Source organism: Hippoglossus hippoglossus, chromosome 7, assembly GCF_009819705.1.
Source record: "Hippoglossus hippoglossus isolate fHipHip1 chromosome 7, fHipHip1.pri, whole genome shotgun sequence".
Lineage (NCBI taxonomy): Eukaryota > Metazoa > Chordata > Actinopteri > Pleuronectiformes > Pleuronectidae > Hippoglossus > Hippoglossus hippoglossus.
In genome coordinates, this window is record NC_047157.1 from 21,989,328 (window position 1) to 22,005,458 (window position 16,131).

Below are 16,131 nucleotides of genomic sequence, written 5' to 3' on the forward strand. Positions count from 1 at the left end.
AGTATAACAGGAGATGGTGGTCATCCATTAAATCTGAAGGAAGCCTTAAAGTCCTTAAGTGGATTGTGTCCAGTGGCAAAATGTAATCTAGCCACGTGTGATATTTAAATGTGATTCATGTAAAGGGAATTATTTAGTTAGCTAAAATTAATATAATATATGTAATGAGCAAGGGCTGCAATTACCAAGACCAATTAAAAGCCACTTAGGCCGTATTAACAGCTTTCACAGCTGAACGTCACAGGTATCACAGCATGCAAACAATCGACTGTGAGAGGAAATACAATTGTATATATTAGCTTTGTGCAGATATGATGAAATGATATGATATAGTGAACATTGTTAGTGGAAAGGTGCAGGATCAGCTCCAGTACTTGGAGCAGGTGCAGGGATTGAGTGTTTGGTTCAGTCAAAGGGTTTGATACCGTGTATTTGACCATCCTATATACTCAGCGAACTAATAGACAGTTGCAATGAAACAAATAGCTTTGTCTACCCTTCAACTAACAGAGTTACAACACAAGGGCCCCTGGAGAGCCTCGTTGAATGTGCTTCATCTCCCAGTGGTTAGGTTCTCATCCCCTGGTTCTCTCCCTATAGGTTTAGCAACACAGCCGCCTGCTGCTGCTGATGAGAGGAGAGAAGAGTAGAGAGGGATGAGTGCTCTGCTTCCACACAGCAGATGTTGGGGGAGGGGGTAAGGGGGACTGAAGTAGCAGTGATGCAAAGACATTGTATCTAATGTTTGAGAGAGTCGCTTGGAGCAGAGAGCTGAAGCTGATAAATTTCCCATGTGCCTGTGTTGGTCATGTCAGTAGAACTGAGAGGGACACAGATACAACTCTGCTTCAGTTTAATCAAAGAGTCAACAATCAGGAGCATGTAGGTGCTGGAAAGATGTTCGAACTGTGAAAAGCTGTATTTGAAAGCTGATAGTGCATATTATCATAGATTCCATTTCACTTCTTCTTCAGTAAAACACACAAGTAAATGTACAAAACAAATGTATAACGGCCAAATAAAAAATGAGGTAAATAAATGCAAGAAGTTTATATATTGGTATAATTTGATCTATCTAAAATCAAATTTTTGAGTCTCAAATCTGGGATTTACACTTATTTCCCCTTTTTTGGGGGATATCTTTGCTCAAAATAAGTCCTGCCTGAATTCAGAGGAAAACAAATCCCCACAACAAGAAGACAGAGGCCAGTAAATACAAACAAATTAGTCTCTACACTCTACAGCCCTTGAAGGAACTGCTATAACCAGCCTGCTGTGAATGTATAAATCACAACAGTCGAGCTGTAGCTCACATGCATGACCGGAGGAAACATATACGTACATAAAGCCGCAGAGAAACCACTGCTTTGAATAAAAAGAAAACAGGATTAAATTCATCCACAGAACAATAAAAAAAAGGCCAGTGACTGAAGCCCCTCACTGAACTAACCGGAAGTGACTCTTTACACCCATGAGCAACGAAGCTGGTTAATTTAATGGCATCCGCTTTTCTTTACTCGTATTTCCAGTTTCCCAAACCCTATTCATATCTGAGCTGAGGCCAGGCTTTGTTTTGTGGTGCGAGTCCAGCTATCATGAACTCAACTACAGGGTATTATTCCTGCACTGGCTGCTCTTTGGACGGCTTTGCTCTGGGTCACGAGGGGAAATTCATTAGCATGCACATACTCTCTGTGGCATTTTCGTAGAGCGACAAAACAATTATCCTGAAATGTTGCCCAGAGAATTAAAAAGGCTTCAATTGTGGGTAACCAGGGGGACGCTGCCTTTAGAATGATACCAGAGGTTCTTTAATGGTTGAGGACGCTCTTTAAACACAAGCATGAGGAATTTAGTAAACAGTTTGCAGGCTTGAACCAAATTAAACAAGCCTGTGTAATAAGAAAAAATGGCTCAGTACAAATGGAACCAGTTTTCAATTACAAAATTGATGTACTTCCAAATGCTACCAAATTCCCCCGGTCTCACTGACAGCGCCATAAACTGAATTGATGGGTCTCCGGGTCTTAAAACTGCCCCTTGTGGTCCAAGGAAAGATTTTTTTTAATACCTTACATCGCTCATGCTGTGAAATACTGCACCTGTACACATTTAATACTGCATCTATCACCAAAAAGTCCAAAGGATTGAAAAGGTGTTAAAAAAAAGAAAAGAAGACATGTTTCCGGGTAAACGAGACCTTGAAAAACACAAATAAGCAATCGTAGTTAAAATATCTGTTAATGAGATCCATCCAGATGTATTATAGAGAAAGAGTTTTTCAAAGTCCTTTTAACTATTTTTTTCTTTTGTCTTCCAATTAGGTGGCCTGTGCATTTCACAGTCGGTGAAGATACCACGTGAGCCAAGAACTGGAGAGTTTGACAAGATAATTCGCAGGCTGAGTGAGAACCCGAACGCCCGAGTAGTCATTATCTTCGCCAATGAGGATGACATCAGGTGAGCACAGCGGAATTCTAATTGCTGCCAATTAACATCACTGTTAACCTCACTTTTTTTCCCACTTCTCTTGTTGGATACTTGCTTTGTAACAGTTACCTGACACATTTTGTCAATGTTCCTTTGATAAGTTGAAGTGACTCGGTTTGCAAATCTTACAAATGTCTGACGTGATAAATGTTGTTTAGCGACGTCTTTACCAGAGGCTGGTTTTTAAAATGTCATACATGTCTCCTGTGTGTATAACAAAATGAAAATGCCCTTTTCTCATAAAATACAGTCTGCTACCCGTAAGTTAATATTTATAAGTTATAAATGGCAAATATGTTTATATTTGGGTGTATTCACATTTACTTTAGCCTCGTCACTGAGGACAATGCAGTGAAGCAGCTGGTAAATACAGAGACGAGAGACAAATAGTAGGACCCAATAGAAGCTAAGGGAAAAGCCTTGGTAGAGCAGAAGTACACGTGTTTTATTTTTCAGGCTCTCTCCTTCAAAATATCTAATAATTAGACAAAAGCCCTAGTTCGGTGTCGCTAGCTCTGCCGCTAGTCACCTTGGATCAGCAGAGATTTGTTCTAGTTCGCCCCAAAAGTGCCGACCTGTGCGTTACAGCAGCACCAAGATGACAGAAAGCAACGTTTGCAATGCAAACAACAGTTATTCCACAATTTTCCCTGTTGCTGCTGCCTTCAGGTGCTTCCCGAAAACCAAAACACTACACAGAGTGAAACCAAGATCAAGTCTCCTGGTTTACAAAGTTTGCCCATTTACTAAAGCAGTTTTTACATATTTAAAATTAATTACAACTATTTCTTTAAAAACCATAGTCAGCGTTGTGTGTAATTGCAGTGTCGTCCACTCAGAGCTTCATCTCATTCTGACGTACTGGAACTCATAACTGACGTGTGAAGTAACCAGGGAAAATACAAAGTGTCTGCTGATGTCTCCAAGATTTCAGACAAAGGATTCTCAACTGACTTTACTTTGATCTGTCCAAAACGTTTTGATCCCCTAAAATGTGATCACTATGTTTAAAGGGATATATTTCCCTACAATGTTCTATTCATAGTAAGGTGAACTTACTCAATTTAAAGCTGAGACCAACTTTATACATTACTCAAGTACTGTACTTACATATCGCATTGATGTTGAACTCGATGTAACTCCATTTTTATTTAACTTCATTTGAAAGTTCCAAGTTACTTTCATGCAAAACAAAGATTTAAATGTCTGACAGCTGCAACATTAAAAAGTTGCCTGTATGTTAAATGCATAAAATATACATGATTATATAAAACGAAATAATTGATACTAGATAATGAATTCCTTTGCTACTTTGTGTATTTTGCTGAAGAAAAATACGAATGCTTTTACTAAAATTGTATATTTACCGTGGTATTAATACACAACTGCTACGTTTCATTGAGGCTGTGTCAGAGAGGTGTTGACTGGTTTATTCCGAAGCCATATTTCATCATGGTGTTGTTGTACTATATTGAGCTGCATCTCATTTGAGAGGATCCACCCCCCCGATGTCCTTCCTATCTGACTAATAGCTTCATCCTCCTCCATTTGACACCGTCTTCTGTCCCCATTTATTTAAATTTGACCGCATTTTACAATAGAACAGTGTCCCTGCTTTCCACGTGAGGACAAAAATGTATCAATTTAAATCCATTATCTCCTGTTGAGACAGATCGTCTATATTAAGAATTAATTAATTGGCTGTTGCCTGAATCCACACACCAGACACTGTTGTGGCTTTGCAAGGCGGGGGGAAATGTTTCCAAGCAACCCAGTTAGTAGGCCAGTGTATTCCTGGTGGAAGGGAGCAGAGATTTGGGGCGGCCTGGTGATGAGGACCAGGGCAGAAGGCCCAGTGCTCATTGACATAATCCGGTCCTGATAACGGCTAATAGTCTGGATATAGTAATTACTGAAAGCCGGGGGGACTTCAGCCCTGCAGAGCTGTTTCGATGGAACGTGATACCCAACTAGTTACACAAATATAAAGCCTCACTAAAGTAAATTATGTTGCTAGAGTTAACCTGTAGGTTTTCTAGTAAGTAACATTTAATTCCTCTGAAAGATTGATTTAAAAATGCCAAAGTCCCTTGAATTGCTTCTGATTTTGTTTCATCATGTAAAAAATACTCACTTCTAAGCTGGGTAAATTGTGTTATCATAAATACAGCTTCTATAATGAGTATTTTACATTAACGTTGGATGTGAGTAAGTCACGTGGCAAAGTAACATGTCTGTGTAAGCTTGAGCTTTTACTGTAGGATAATTACAATTTCACTTTAAGGGCCAAGATATGCCTAAATGTGTGTCAGGAGCTGAACTCTCAACCTCTAGTTGTTAAGTCTAAGAGAAGCATCCAACCATGAACCATCCGCAACCCCGACACCTTCACTTTACTTCTCACCGAGTTATTTTTGTATCAGACTTGTCAGAATATCTAGTCATGTCTGCGTTATGTAATCTCCCGACGGTGGGAAAATCTATTCCTTTCATTTTTCCTAAATGGAGCGCATAATTGCATCTTAAGACATTCTCATTTTGCTAAATTTCTCAAGAGCAGAATGGGGGGGGGGGGGAATCATTACCAATCCAACATAAATCCTCGGGGTCATAAAATAAGGTAAAGAGGCATAAAGTTTGCCGGATGACTCACTGTGAGCCCGCTACACATTTTACAAAAATCTGTGGTAATTATTTTACAAGGTTATAACGTCCTTTTTTTATGCAAATACAAAGTTTTATATAAGATGTTAAAGAAGTATCTGCCATGTAAAAAAAAAAGCTGATGTGGTGTACAACACAATATGACGCTTAATATTTATTGCCCTAGCATCTTTGGGGCAATATAATGGCTGGTAATGCTTCACATGCCAGGTGGCCGGGTTTAGATTTTATGTTGCTGTGCTCCAGACTTCTTGATGTTACACTGCTGCTGTAGCAGGAGCTCACTGGCAGTTTTTTATTTCTTTACGACTCCCCAAACTTACTCCTACTGGCAACAAGCTTGGACAAATGTGGCAAGGGTCTAATTCTGCCACTGCAAAGAGAAACTTCCCTGCACTGGGAATGATTAAAATCAACTTAAGTAGTTACCTGAGTACGACTTTGTCCAGACTCATTGTCATGAAATCAGCTGCTCTTCAGTTTTTAAAGTGCATAGGTGGGAACCCGCTGTTAAAGATGATATTTTACTGAATGTGCAATGATTTTTATCAGAAAATAAATGAAAACGCAATATTATAAAAGGTCCAATATCCTTCTCCATCCTTCTCCATCTCTGTCCCATAGACGGCTCCTTCAAGCTGCTAAGAAGGCCAATCAAACAGGACACTTCATCTGGGTGGGGTCAGACAGCTGGGGCTCCAAAATCTCCCCGATTCTGAACCAGGAGGAAATGGCTGAGGGCGCTGTCACCATCCTCCCCAAACGCCAATCCATCAAAGGTATTCATAACAAGAGCCTGACTGAATGCGCACAACTATTTTATTTGTTACTTTTGACAACGAATACAGTTACATCTGTCATCAATTCCTTTCAGGTTTCGATCGCTATTTCGTCAGCCGAACACTAGAGAACAACAGGAGGAACATCTGGTTTGCAGAGTTCTGGGAGAATAACTTCCAGTGTAAGCTCAGTCGACATGCGGTGAAAAAAGGATCTGGCATCAAAAAATGCACAAGTGAGTATTTACTGAAAAGATGTGAGGGCACAATGGAAAGCAATCAGTCAATGACTAGGTATAATGAATGGGTCTCCTGTGAATACATTGTGTGTATGTGTGCGTGTACTTGGTTATAGGTAAACAATCACACGCCACAATCTCATCTGGGGAAAATGTTCCCTAGGGCTGCTTCTAACAGCTATTTTGATAATCTATAATCTTTGATAAACTATTTTAATAAATCACTTAATCCGTCAATTATTTGTTTACATTTGTCTGATTAATCGATTAATTGGATAAAAAGGCAAAAGCTAGATAAAGTCCTTTCCGGCAGTTGATTCAAAAAGCAACTTTGTCTTCTTGTACAATGCTCCTACTATATATAACAGACATATGCAACTTAATGACTATAATTCCAGTTTCAGATATCTACAATTTAATTCTGACTAGTCATGACTCAAGTTCAATATATCTTTCATTTGCCTTAATTCAAGATACCTTGAATTTAGTTTGAACGAGTCAGAATGGTGTTGCAGATCATAAACTTGAATCAGAATTTAATTGTACATACAGTATATGAAACTGGAATTAAAGAGTAATAATTGAAATGAATTGTGGATCTATGGTAAAAAAAAACGCACACAAGAAAGTAGTTGGAATCGTACTTGTGAAAAATCGAATTACGTATGTTGAAAATTTGAGTTTTGTGTAGTTTATCTATCAGAATTGATGATACAGTTTTGACTAGTCAGAATGATGTTATAAATATGTAACATAATATTATTTCTAGTCACAATTAGAGTACGACTACTGGAAATGATTTTGTTGATATCTATAAAGTTAAAATGTCTTGTGTGCCTCTGTGAGACCGAAGGAGTGTCTCTCACAGTGGACAAGCTGTACTGAGCTGGATTCAGTCTGTAGGTCTCTCGACCACCGCTGCTCTCTGAAGAAGCAACAGTTGTTAAGTGTCCCACCCCCTCAGGAGACGAAGCTACAGTGTGCGCCGTGTGTTAAAACAGACCCAACTAACTGATTACTGAATTAGTTGCCATTATAATAGATTATAATCAATTAAATCAATTACTTGTTGCAGTGGGAGTGTTCCCATTATTTGTCTGTTGACTGCTTCAATTTGCAGTTGATGACAACAGCAATCAAAACACTGCGCCTCTTGGAAACATAATCAATAGTGAATCCAATCAGCACATTAGATACAAGCTTTTAGGTCATTAAAATGAGTCTTCTCTTAAGGTCTGTCTGCCACCCAACACGGCAGAGCAACACTGCATGTCCAGTAGTCCTGATTTAAAGCTTGTGACTGTAAAGTATCCAGGGGGCGCTTTCCTCTGATATCTGTGTTGTGAGTGTTGTGCAACACAAACATCAGCATGTGTCATTCATTTGTTAACTGCTCATGTTAGTGTCAATCCACAAAGACTGACTACTGCTTACAAAACGTATTTTCATGTCCATTACTAGAAATAGACATCTTATGCAGGACACTTTCAGAGAGCACGATACCTGCACAACAACAAGGAGTATACACCAACTATCCAACCTACAACTGTAATTTACATTCTACTAAATATTAAGTCATAAAATAACTACTAAGTGATCAACACTTTCTGTGAAGTAAACGTTATAAGCCCACAGTTTGGGATAATGTTAAGCATAAGCACTGTGAATAATGAAGACACTTGAAATGCTAATTACCAAAACAAGTTTGCAATTAACCGGTAGTTTATTATCTGCAGTAACCTGCTACCTACTGAGAGGCAACTTCAGTTAAACAGCTTTTTAGAAGCGTCAGAATGAGAGCACATTAGTTTGGAGATAGCTCCCGTAGTTTTATTGTTCTTTTTTATTTTTTAAGAAAAATGACAAGATTTATTCCTCTGCAGTGGCAATAAACACAACACATGGGCGCTCTGTTAACTGGGCTATATTCAGAGCTTAACAAGCTATTTAGGGCTGACAAAGAGTTGCGTTAATCACAATAAAACACATGGCCATGAGCTCACACTGCCCCCTCCCCTCCACACACACGCACAGCAGGAGAGCCTATCACAGTAAAGCTGCTAACCCAGCCCAGGTATCTACAGAGAGACACTCTGATGGCAGCTGCTCTGAGCTGGTTCGCTCGACTACCAGCTCGACATCGTTGCTCATGCTGCACTGAGCAGACGTCGTGCAACGTCTCCTCGTGAACCCTCACACACCCTCTGATGAAGCCACGCCCCCTATAGTCGTTGCTCCATCCACTGTCTTGTTGAATGTCTTAATCTTATCTTGTAAAGCAACTGGGATGTAACAATGTTTTAAAATGTGTTACAGCCTGGATAGGTCACCAGTCAATCACAGAATCAAATAATTCCCCTCAGACGTTATATATTTTGGTTTTTCTGCAACATTTTAAATTAAAAGGACTTAAAATATTTTTTTAGGTTGACTACAACATACCAGGCACAATAATAATAACTTAGGAATTCTAATATGTTCAGACAAATACTTTAACTCGCTGATACAAAGCAAGAAATACATTTAAATACAATGAAACCGTTTCTTGTAATGACAAAAACATAAATTCTCCTACAGTAATTTTGCCTGTGCACCTTTAATCATTTGCTCAATCTTCATTAACTATTGTTCATGTGCTCATTTCATGTTATATGGTTCATATGAGATGGATTTACTACTTCTTGAGGGTTTTAAAACTGATGCTGTACTTGGAGCACATTAGTTGTGACTGACTCTTTTTTGGTCATCATGACACAGAATGGAGACAATGAGGCTCTCTGCAATGACAGCTCTGTAAATAATGATTGTTTTTTTAAATCACATAACTCTCTAACCCAGTAGATCACATATTATTCTACCTCCCGACTTCCTGATCTAGCAGATATAAGATGCAATGTCCACAAATACTATCTAAGAAGCACTAAGTTGGTAGAATGGAAAGCTAACCAATTAAGCAGAGATTTTTTATCAACTCTCTCTACAACAATGTGTCCCTTGGTAGAACAGAGAGATGTTTGCAACAATCAACACTTGCTGGTTTCAGGAAAACACATAATCCTGAATGATTTCTGCATCTATCAGTTGTCATGGTGGCTGCTCTTGAGCTAAATTGTTGCAGCCCCTCCAGGGCACAGTAAATCTTTACAAGCACGAGATGCAAACACATCACTCAAAGCTTTCTGCGACTTTCCTCACATTATTCCTCATACAAGCACAACCCTTCCCTGTCGCCACGTATGGTCTTTGCTAGTCACAATACTACTGTATAGACCATGGATAGTGCATCAAGTAATGTGCTCCAAACACATTTTAGGCAAAACACTGTTAAAAGTATTTTTAATAACCATAAGGAAAACTAATCAACCACTAAAGACCTTAGAGTGATATTCTTGAAGTACTAACATGATGAGATGGGCATGTAATTATTTTGTTTGAGTGAAATCAAAGCTTTTAATCGCACATAACAAGTCGCTGGCCTCTGATTTATGTGCCAATAAAACCAGTTAGTAACAGATCATCTTCCAGGACTGAGATATTAAAGCGTATCTGACTCAGAGTGCAAGAAAAACAACACTGAGTGCAGATGTATAATTCCCATCCTATTCCTGCATCCTTTCCCTTGGTATTGTGTTTGCTGCCCTAGAGGACAAGGTTGACTTTGTAGTTTCAGACTGACATCGTCCTACGTACCCAACTCACACGTCACGATCGTACGCTGTATGGATTTTCCCAGAATGTAGCAAAACCGCTCTGAAGAGTAACTGAACGCAGGTCATAATGTACTTTAATTCTTCACACATACAGTATATATCACTTAAAAGTCCTCTCTTGGGTCAGCTTCATAGAAAAAAATGTGGGGGCGGGGCGGCTTCAAAAGTGACACAGCAGCGCTCAGGCTGTTATAAATAACTTACAGAAACATTGCGTGCAGTAGGTGTTGTGTTATAAGTAAGTCAAGGCTGATACCCACCCCTACTTCACCTCGCTCTCTCTCTCTCTCTCAGACACACACACACACACACACACACACACACACACACACACACACACACACACACACACACACACACACACACACACACACACACACACACACACACACACACACACACACACACACACACACACACACACACACACACACACACACACACACAAGGTGCTCTTATGTGCTTGTTGTCAATAATCCACTGCATTACCAAAAAAATATAAAAGTAGCCCTGCACAGATCTATGCACCCAGACTTTGATTTGTAATGAGCCCGGCCTGTCTTATCAGCAGCTTCATCATCAATTCGGTTTTGGTCGATACCCGTGTTTTAGAGTGTTGATGAGGGTTCACCTAGGGTTTTTTACTGTGAATGGTGTCTGCAGCATTTGTTTATACATCAACACAAAAATCTAAACTTTGTCAGAAAGAGAAGGCTGTGGATATTGACGTGATGGACTTTATTAGAGAAAAGAAGTAATAAATTATATTTTAAAACAGGAGTAGCAGGTCAGGTCCTGCTCGTAGATTAAGGCATATCTTTGGGGGTCGAGCATTATGGGTTGACACTCACAACAAATTGCTGAGGGCGGGTGATAAAAAACTTTGACCTGGGCATCAGTACTGAGTTTGATTTCCAGCCTGGTAGGAACTGCAGGAAAACCAGGATATTTATGAGGATAGGTGGACACAAATCTAGCAGCGAGCCAGCCAGCAGACAAAATCTAACTCATCCTGGTATGGCAGCGCTGCAGAGCTGTGAGTGAGCAGGAAACTACTGACAATGAATTATGACAATATCAGCTGGGCTGAGGGAAGAAAGATTTAACAAGTTAGAGAACAAATAAGACAAAAAACTTGACATGCAATGTTACACAATCCTGATAAATCGTTTTTCGGTGTGGCCTTGCCCGTAAAATTATGAAATTCAGGCCTGTAAAAGCCATTGCCATTGTTTTTTATAGCAGAATAAGTGAGAACACCAGAAATTCCAGGTTACAGGGACTGATATGACATAGGAGGTGTATTAGAAATCAGACACGTTTATCTTGAATGTATGCTGCTTAAAATCTATTAAACCTTAAGTCTGAGAGACAAGAGACAAACTGATAAGAAAGATATTGCACATTATCATGAGATTCTCATTAATAAAGTTATCTTATCTTTTGTCAGTAGTGAACAGAGCTGACACATCAGTCACAATTATTTTGGCCTCAACTGACAAACACCTCTTCAAATGCACCATGTCGAGAATGTTGTTCCACAAGAGCATGACAGAGCTTTAATTTTCTTTTCCCAAAATATTTCCAAAAGCGTTATTTTAATTTGCCTCCTAAAATATGAAACATAACAGGGAATAGATTACTGACAAGAGGATTTGACAACAGTCATTTCATGCAGTATTCAGTCGAATTTGCTGTCTTCCTGCGCCGCTGGCAAAGACGAGATCCTCAGCAGACGTGATGCTTCTTGTTGACGTCACTCCAGCGCACGTTGAGGCTCGGCTGGAGTGAAGCAAACCGGCTTGAGTCACTCCGTTGCTTTGCATCTCTGCAGACATGAGTCATCAAGGCTACCACACACGAGCACATGCCTGCTCGATTGTCTGACGCCCACTACTCACTGAAAACATCAAGGACAACACGTGCAATTAAGCAGCGTTCGACAGCTCTTTGATTCCCTGGAGAGACAATGCAAATGAAAAGAACAAAAGGATGTTTCTCTCCACCGAGCAGAAATTATTATTGACCGGCAGTGGTTTGGAATAATTACTCTGTATGAAAGCGGAGGGGGGTGTCCCATTTAAAAGTAATTTGCTATCCCCAGTTTCTTACCTAGACGTACATACATGTTTCCTTTAGTTCAGTTACTGAATTGTTTTCCTCAGCTCACGGCTGCAACAGTGGGTTTATTTCATCTGACCGACCGTGTCCTGGGAAGCAGTGATGACAGGCGATGTCAAGCACTGTGGTCTATTCCCGTCTCCAGAGTTATAATGCTCAAACGTCTTAATTAGATAAAGACAATGGGGGGGGGGGGTTGCAGTGGTTGTCAGTCAAGGTTGGTCAAGCCCTCATTTGAACTGTTACTTTAGAAACACTACATGTTATGTCATCTGATATATTTTGACAAGATACAAAGAGTTTAAAAGGAAAATAATTATATATAATTTTGTTTTAAATTTACTTAAAATAAAAAGTCTAAAATACTGACATTTATATACATAATACTCTAAATTGTTCCTATAACTTTCAGTTTTATGTAAATTACATTGTTTTCCATTGATTCATAATTTAGAGCAGCCAGACCCATGGTTGGATAATATAAGCTTTTCAGAATTATCGGTGTCTTCGTTGATGTTTGTTGATATGTGCCGCAATGACAACATTTATTTTACAGAACAAATAATACATAAAAGATATGCATTTATGTTTACATTTTTGTTCTTATTCAAGATATATATATAATATAAATATAGGCAACATTAAGAATACAGAGAATGGGGCAACATGAAAACACTAGTGAATATTGAAAGCGAATACATTTTTTTCACTTTCATATAAACCTATTGTGAACACTGCATCATGCATTGTTCTAAAATGTGGGTCAACTGTTGTGTTACATTGAATTAAGCCTAATCCAGACTAACAGAACCATCCAGTGTGCTCTATCATCAAAGCACATCATTGGGCAGGTAACCTATAATTTTTAGCACCGTAAAGAAAGAAGTCACATTGTGCTCGAATTATAAAATTATTTATTTTCACCTGAGGCCAAAACTAAACAATTTTCCTCCACTCAAAGGAATATTGAGCCGAGAACATACAGCCTTCTGGATCACTGCATTCTTTCAGGATCTCAAGGTTGCCTTGATGAAAACTCCTGGAGTACTGATAAATAGATACAGTGGCAAGGTTTCATCTTCATTCACTCCAATGCTTGTTTTGCACTGTTGACTAACCTTCCTGCAGCATCCAATTACTGCGCTTTCTCTATTGATCAGCCAATGGAGCCAGGTTGGGGAAAAAGTCTTTAAACATACAGAATGTATGAGGGAGAATGTTGGAATGGCCGACAGAAACAAGTCATGTTACCCTCCGTTTCCACCTCCCAAGTTTTTATGAGAAACAGGGAAAAGTACAGTTACCTCTTTGCTGTTTTATGCCTCAGCCAAACAGTCGAATTACACAAAAAATGATCACGGTCTCCACATTTGGTAAATAATGGTCATAAAAATTAGGATGTCAGCGAGAATTCGACCTTTGACCTTTTGGATATAAAACATTTATCAAACTAGATAGAAATTTGTCAGTACTGAAAGGGTTAGGAACCATTAGTCTAATCTGCAGGAGTTGCAGGATTTGGACTATGTGGGGAAACTGGAGCTTTAAAGGAAACCTGCATCTACACAGGCCTTCTGGCTGGCAGCCCGCTGAGCTATCATCCGTTCATTAATTAGCCAAATGTGTGTGTGAAATAGATTAAAAGAGAAAAAAAGACAGCGGCCCATCTACTCAAGCTTGTCTTTGCCTGTAGCACACATTTGTAGAATAACTGTCAATATTGAAGCTCTTTAAAATCATTCAGAGTCGTGTCACTGATGTTGAATTGCTTCTTAGAAGTGAGAAAATACTGGGGAGCACATACAGTAGATAACAACAACACAAAAACTATTCATCTGTTTAAAGCTAACACTTGTTAAAACCTAGTCTCTCTGTCGAGATAAGAAATTCCTGCGTCGGACATCTTACAAAACACTATTCTCCTTTATCAACTACTCCATGTTGTGTTTTTTGTTATCTGATCTTGAGGCACTCTTCACGTTGCCTTGTGTTGTGCTTCTCTTGACACAAACTTAAGAAACATACTGGGAAAAAGAGCAACCTTGTGTTGAGTAACATGGATGTTAAGCTTAATTGAAAGCAACGATGCAAAGTCCTGCGATAGGCTACAGCTCTATAGATGACAATAAGCATATTATTTAAATTGTATATTTCTGTAATTATTATTACTGTCAAAGCAATAACAGCTCTTAAGTTATTAGGAACAGCCTGAAAAACACCTTTTCTCCTTTTCAACCTTGTGTTATTTACATTAGCTACTGTTCAGAATGACTTATTCAAGTCATTCCTAAAGGGATAGTTCACAGAAAAATTTAAATACACTCATTATCTACTCACCACTATGCCGATGGAGGGGTGGGTGAAGTGTTTTTTAGTCCACAAAACACTTCTGGAGTCTCAGGGATTAACAGTGTTTCAGCCAAAGTGACCTCTTCTTCAGACGTAATAAAACAGAAAAAACCTACAGGAGTTTACACAAACTCCTGGTCTTGCATTATTTTTCGCAAACCATGCAATGTGTCCTTCTTCCTTACTGCTCAATAGTTTAACCAGCAAATATCAAGGCCACTGGTCGCCAATCCAAATAGAGCATATCGGCAGGAGAACTGGCTTTTCTGTGCATTCATGAAACTCTGAACAAGGCTAAGACGACCTGCTTTTCTACATTAGTTGCAAACGGATGAGATAACCCCAGAGTCATTTCACAAACCATCAATAAGCCACTTCAACCGGCTAAACAATTTTGATGCCTCCATAAAACTCTGCTGGGAGTTTTATGGTTACATCACAAATCCATAAAAATTTACATTATCACCACCCCCTCTCCCCTGTGTGTTAGCTCTTTTTCCACCTTCTCTCCTGTCACTGAACAGTTTGACCTAGTCACAAATCCAGGGTCGACCATGATGCATCGTGACCTCATGCCCTCTCATTTCTTATGAAATCCCACCCCCTTCGAACGCAAATCATTTTAGTGTCTTTTGTCTGGGTTGTTTACCTCCAGTTTAAAAGTACCTGCCATCAACCCCAGTCCTAAAAAACGTTCCTACTCCCCTGTCACATTTAAGGCAATGCCAATGCAGACCACTAATTTTAGATTGTAAGAGTCAGTCTGCAATCTTTTTTTCATTCATAAAACAAGAGGGAAATTAGCAGCACACAAGAATTAAAGAATGGCAGTGTTCAAATGGGTTATAAATTAAAGATGCTGAAAGCAGCGCGCGTGTGGAGTGTCTGTGTTTACTCAACCCTCTTCATCACAGCTGTACCACCACTGAAGTCTGTGATGGAACAGAGTCAGAGATCTGTGAAAACTTGGTCTGTTCACGTTTTGCTAATGCTCTTAATTTTGGGGGTACTTTGAGATCAAATAATGAAATTATTAAAAAAACTCTAATTAGTTTTTTAGGGACACAGAAAGCTGTAGTTGCATACTAATTAAAGTTATTTGTTACCTTCATTTGCGCTTACTATTAGCAAATAACTCAAGGACAATTCCGTAATTATCAGCAGGTCCTAAGTTGAAAAGCAAAGCGAACAAGCTGCCTTCAACAGATTTTATTTAAAGCAGTTAAAGTGTCTTTCTGCTCAGCTTATCTGTTAGGGCCTTGGCTAATAAAAGGATAAGGCTGCTAATTGAAACCTCGCTTGGCAATTAACACATTTTCAAAGCATTAGATCAACCCCAGCCATGATTAATATACACCTGTCATAACTAATTACATTAATGCTGCAGAATGATCGGGCCCGTCTTGTTGTGTCTTCCACTCCTCCTCCACCGGTCCATCACACTCTCTGCTCTTGATTGATAGATGTGCACGTGACTTACTTAAGGAGATCATACAAACAGGACCCGAGCGCGCTCATAAGACTGTTCCTAAGCAACATCGCCAATCTATGTTTGCATTGACAAACCTTTGCTCAGTTTCACCTATTTGAAACACCCTGGTTTCATGGAGCCATGCGATGCCATCAGCAGCAAGGAAAAAGGCATTTTAGGATGCATGGACCAAACGAATCGTGCTGAACAATCTCGTGTCTAATCTGTGATCAGTGCACTATAATGAGAGGGGCTGCACACGAGGCCATTTTGGGTTTTGTAGAGGGAGATTCTGTGATTGATGTCTC

At 39.3% G+C, this 16,131-nt stretch overlaps 1 protein-coding gene across 2 annotated transcripts in view; it reads left to right on the top strand.

The window, feature by feature from the left end:
* The window catches only part of LOC117764409 (metabotropic glutamate receptor 4-like), a 161,509-nt gene that overhangs the window by 129,349 nt on the left and 16,029 nt on the right, over positions 1-16,131 (top strand). For both annotated transcript variants that reach the window (XM_034590153.1, XM_034590154.1), the window contains exons 4-6: positions 2,325-2,460; positions 5,779-5,933; positions 6,029-6,169. In XM_034590153.1, the coding sequence (XP_034446044.1) occupies positions 2,325-2,460; positions 5,779-5,933; positions 6,029-6,169 (432 nt within the window). The remainder of the gene's footprint in view (positions 1-2,324; positions 2,461-5,778; positions 5,934-6,028; positions 6,170-16,131) is intronic.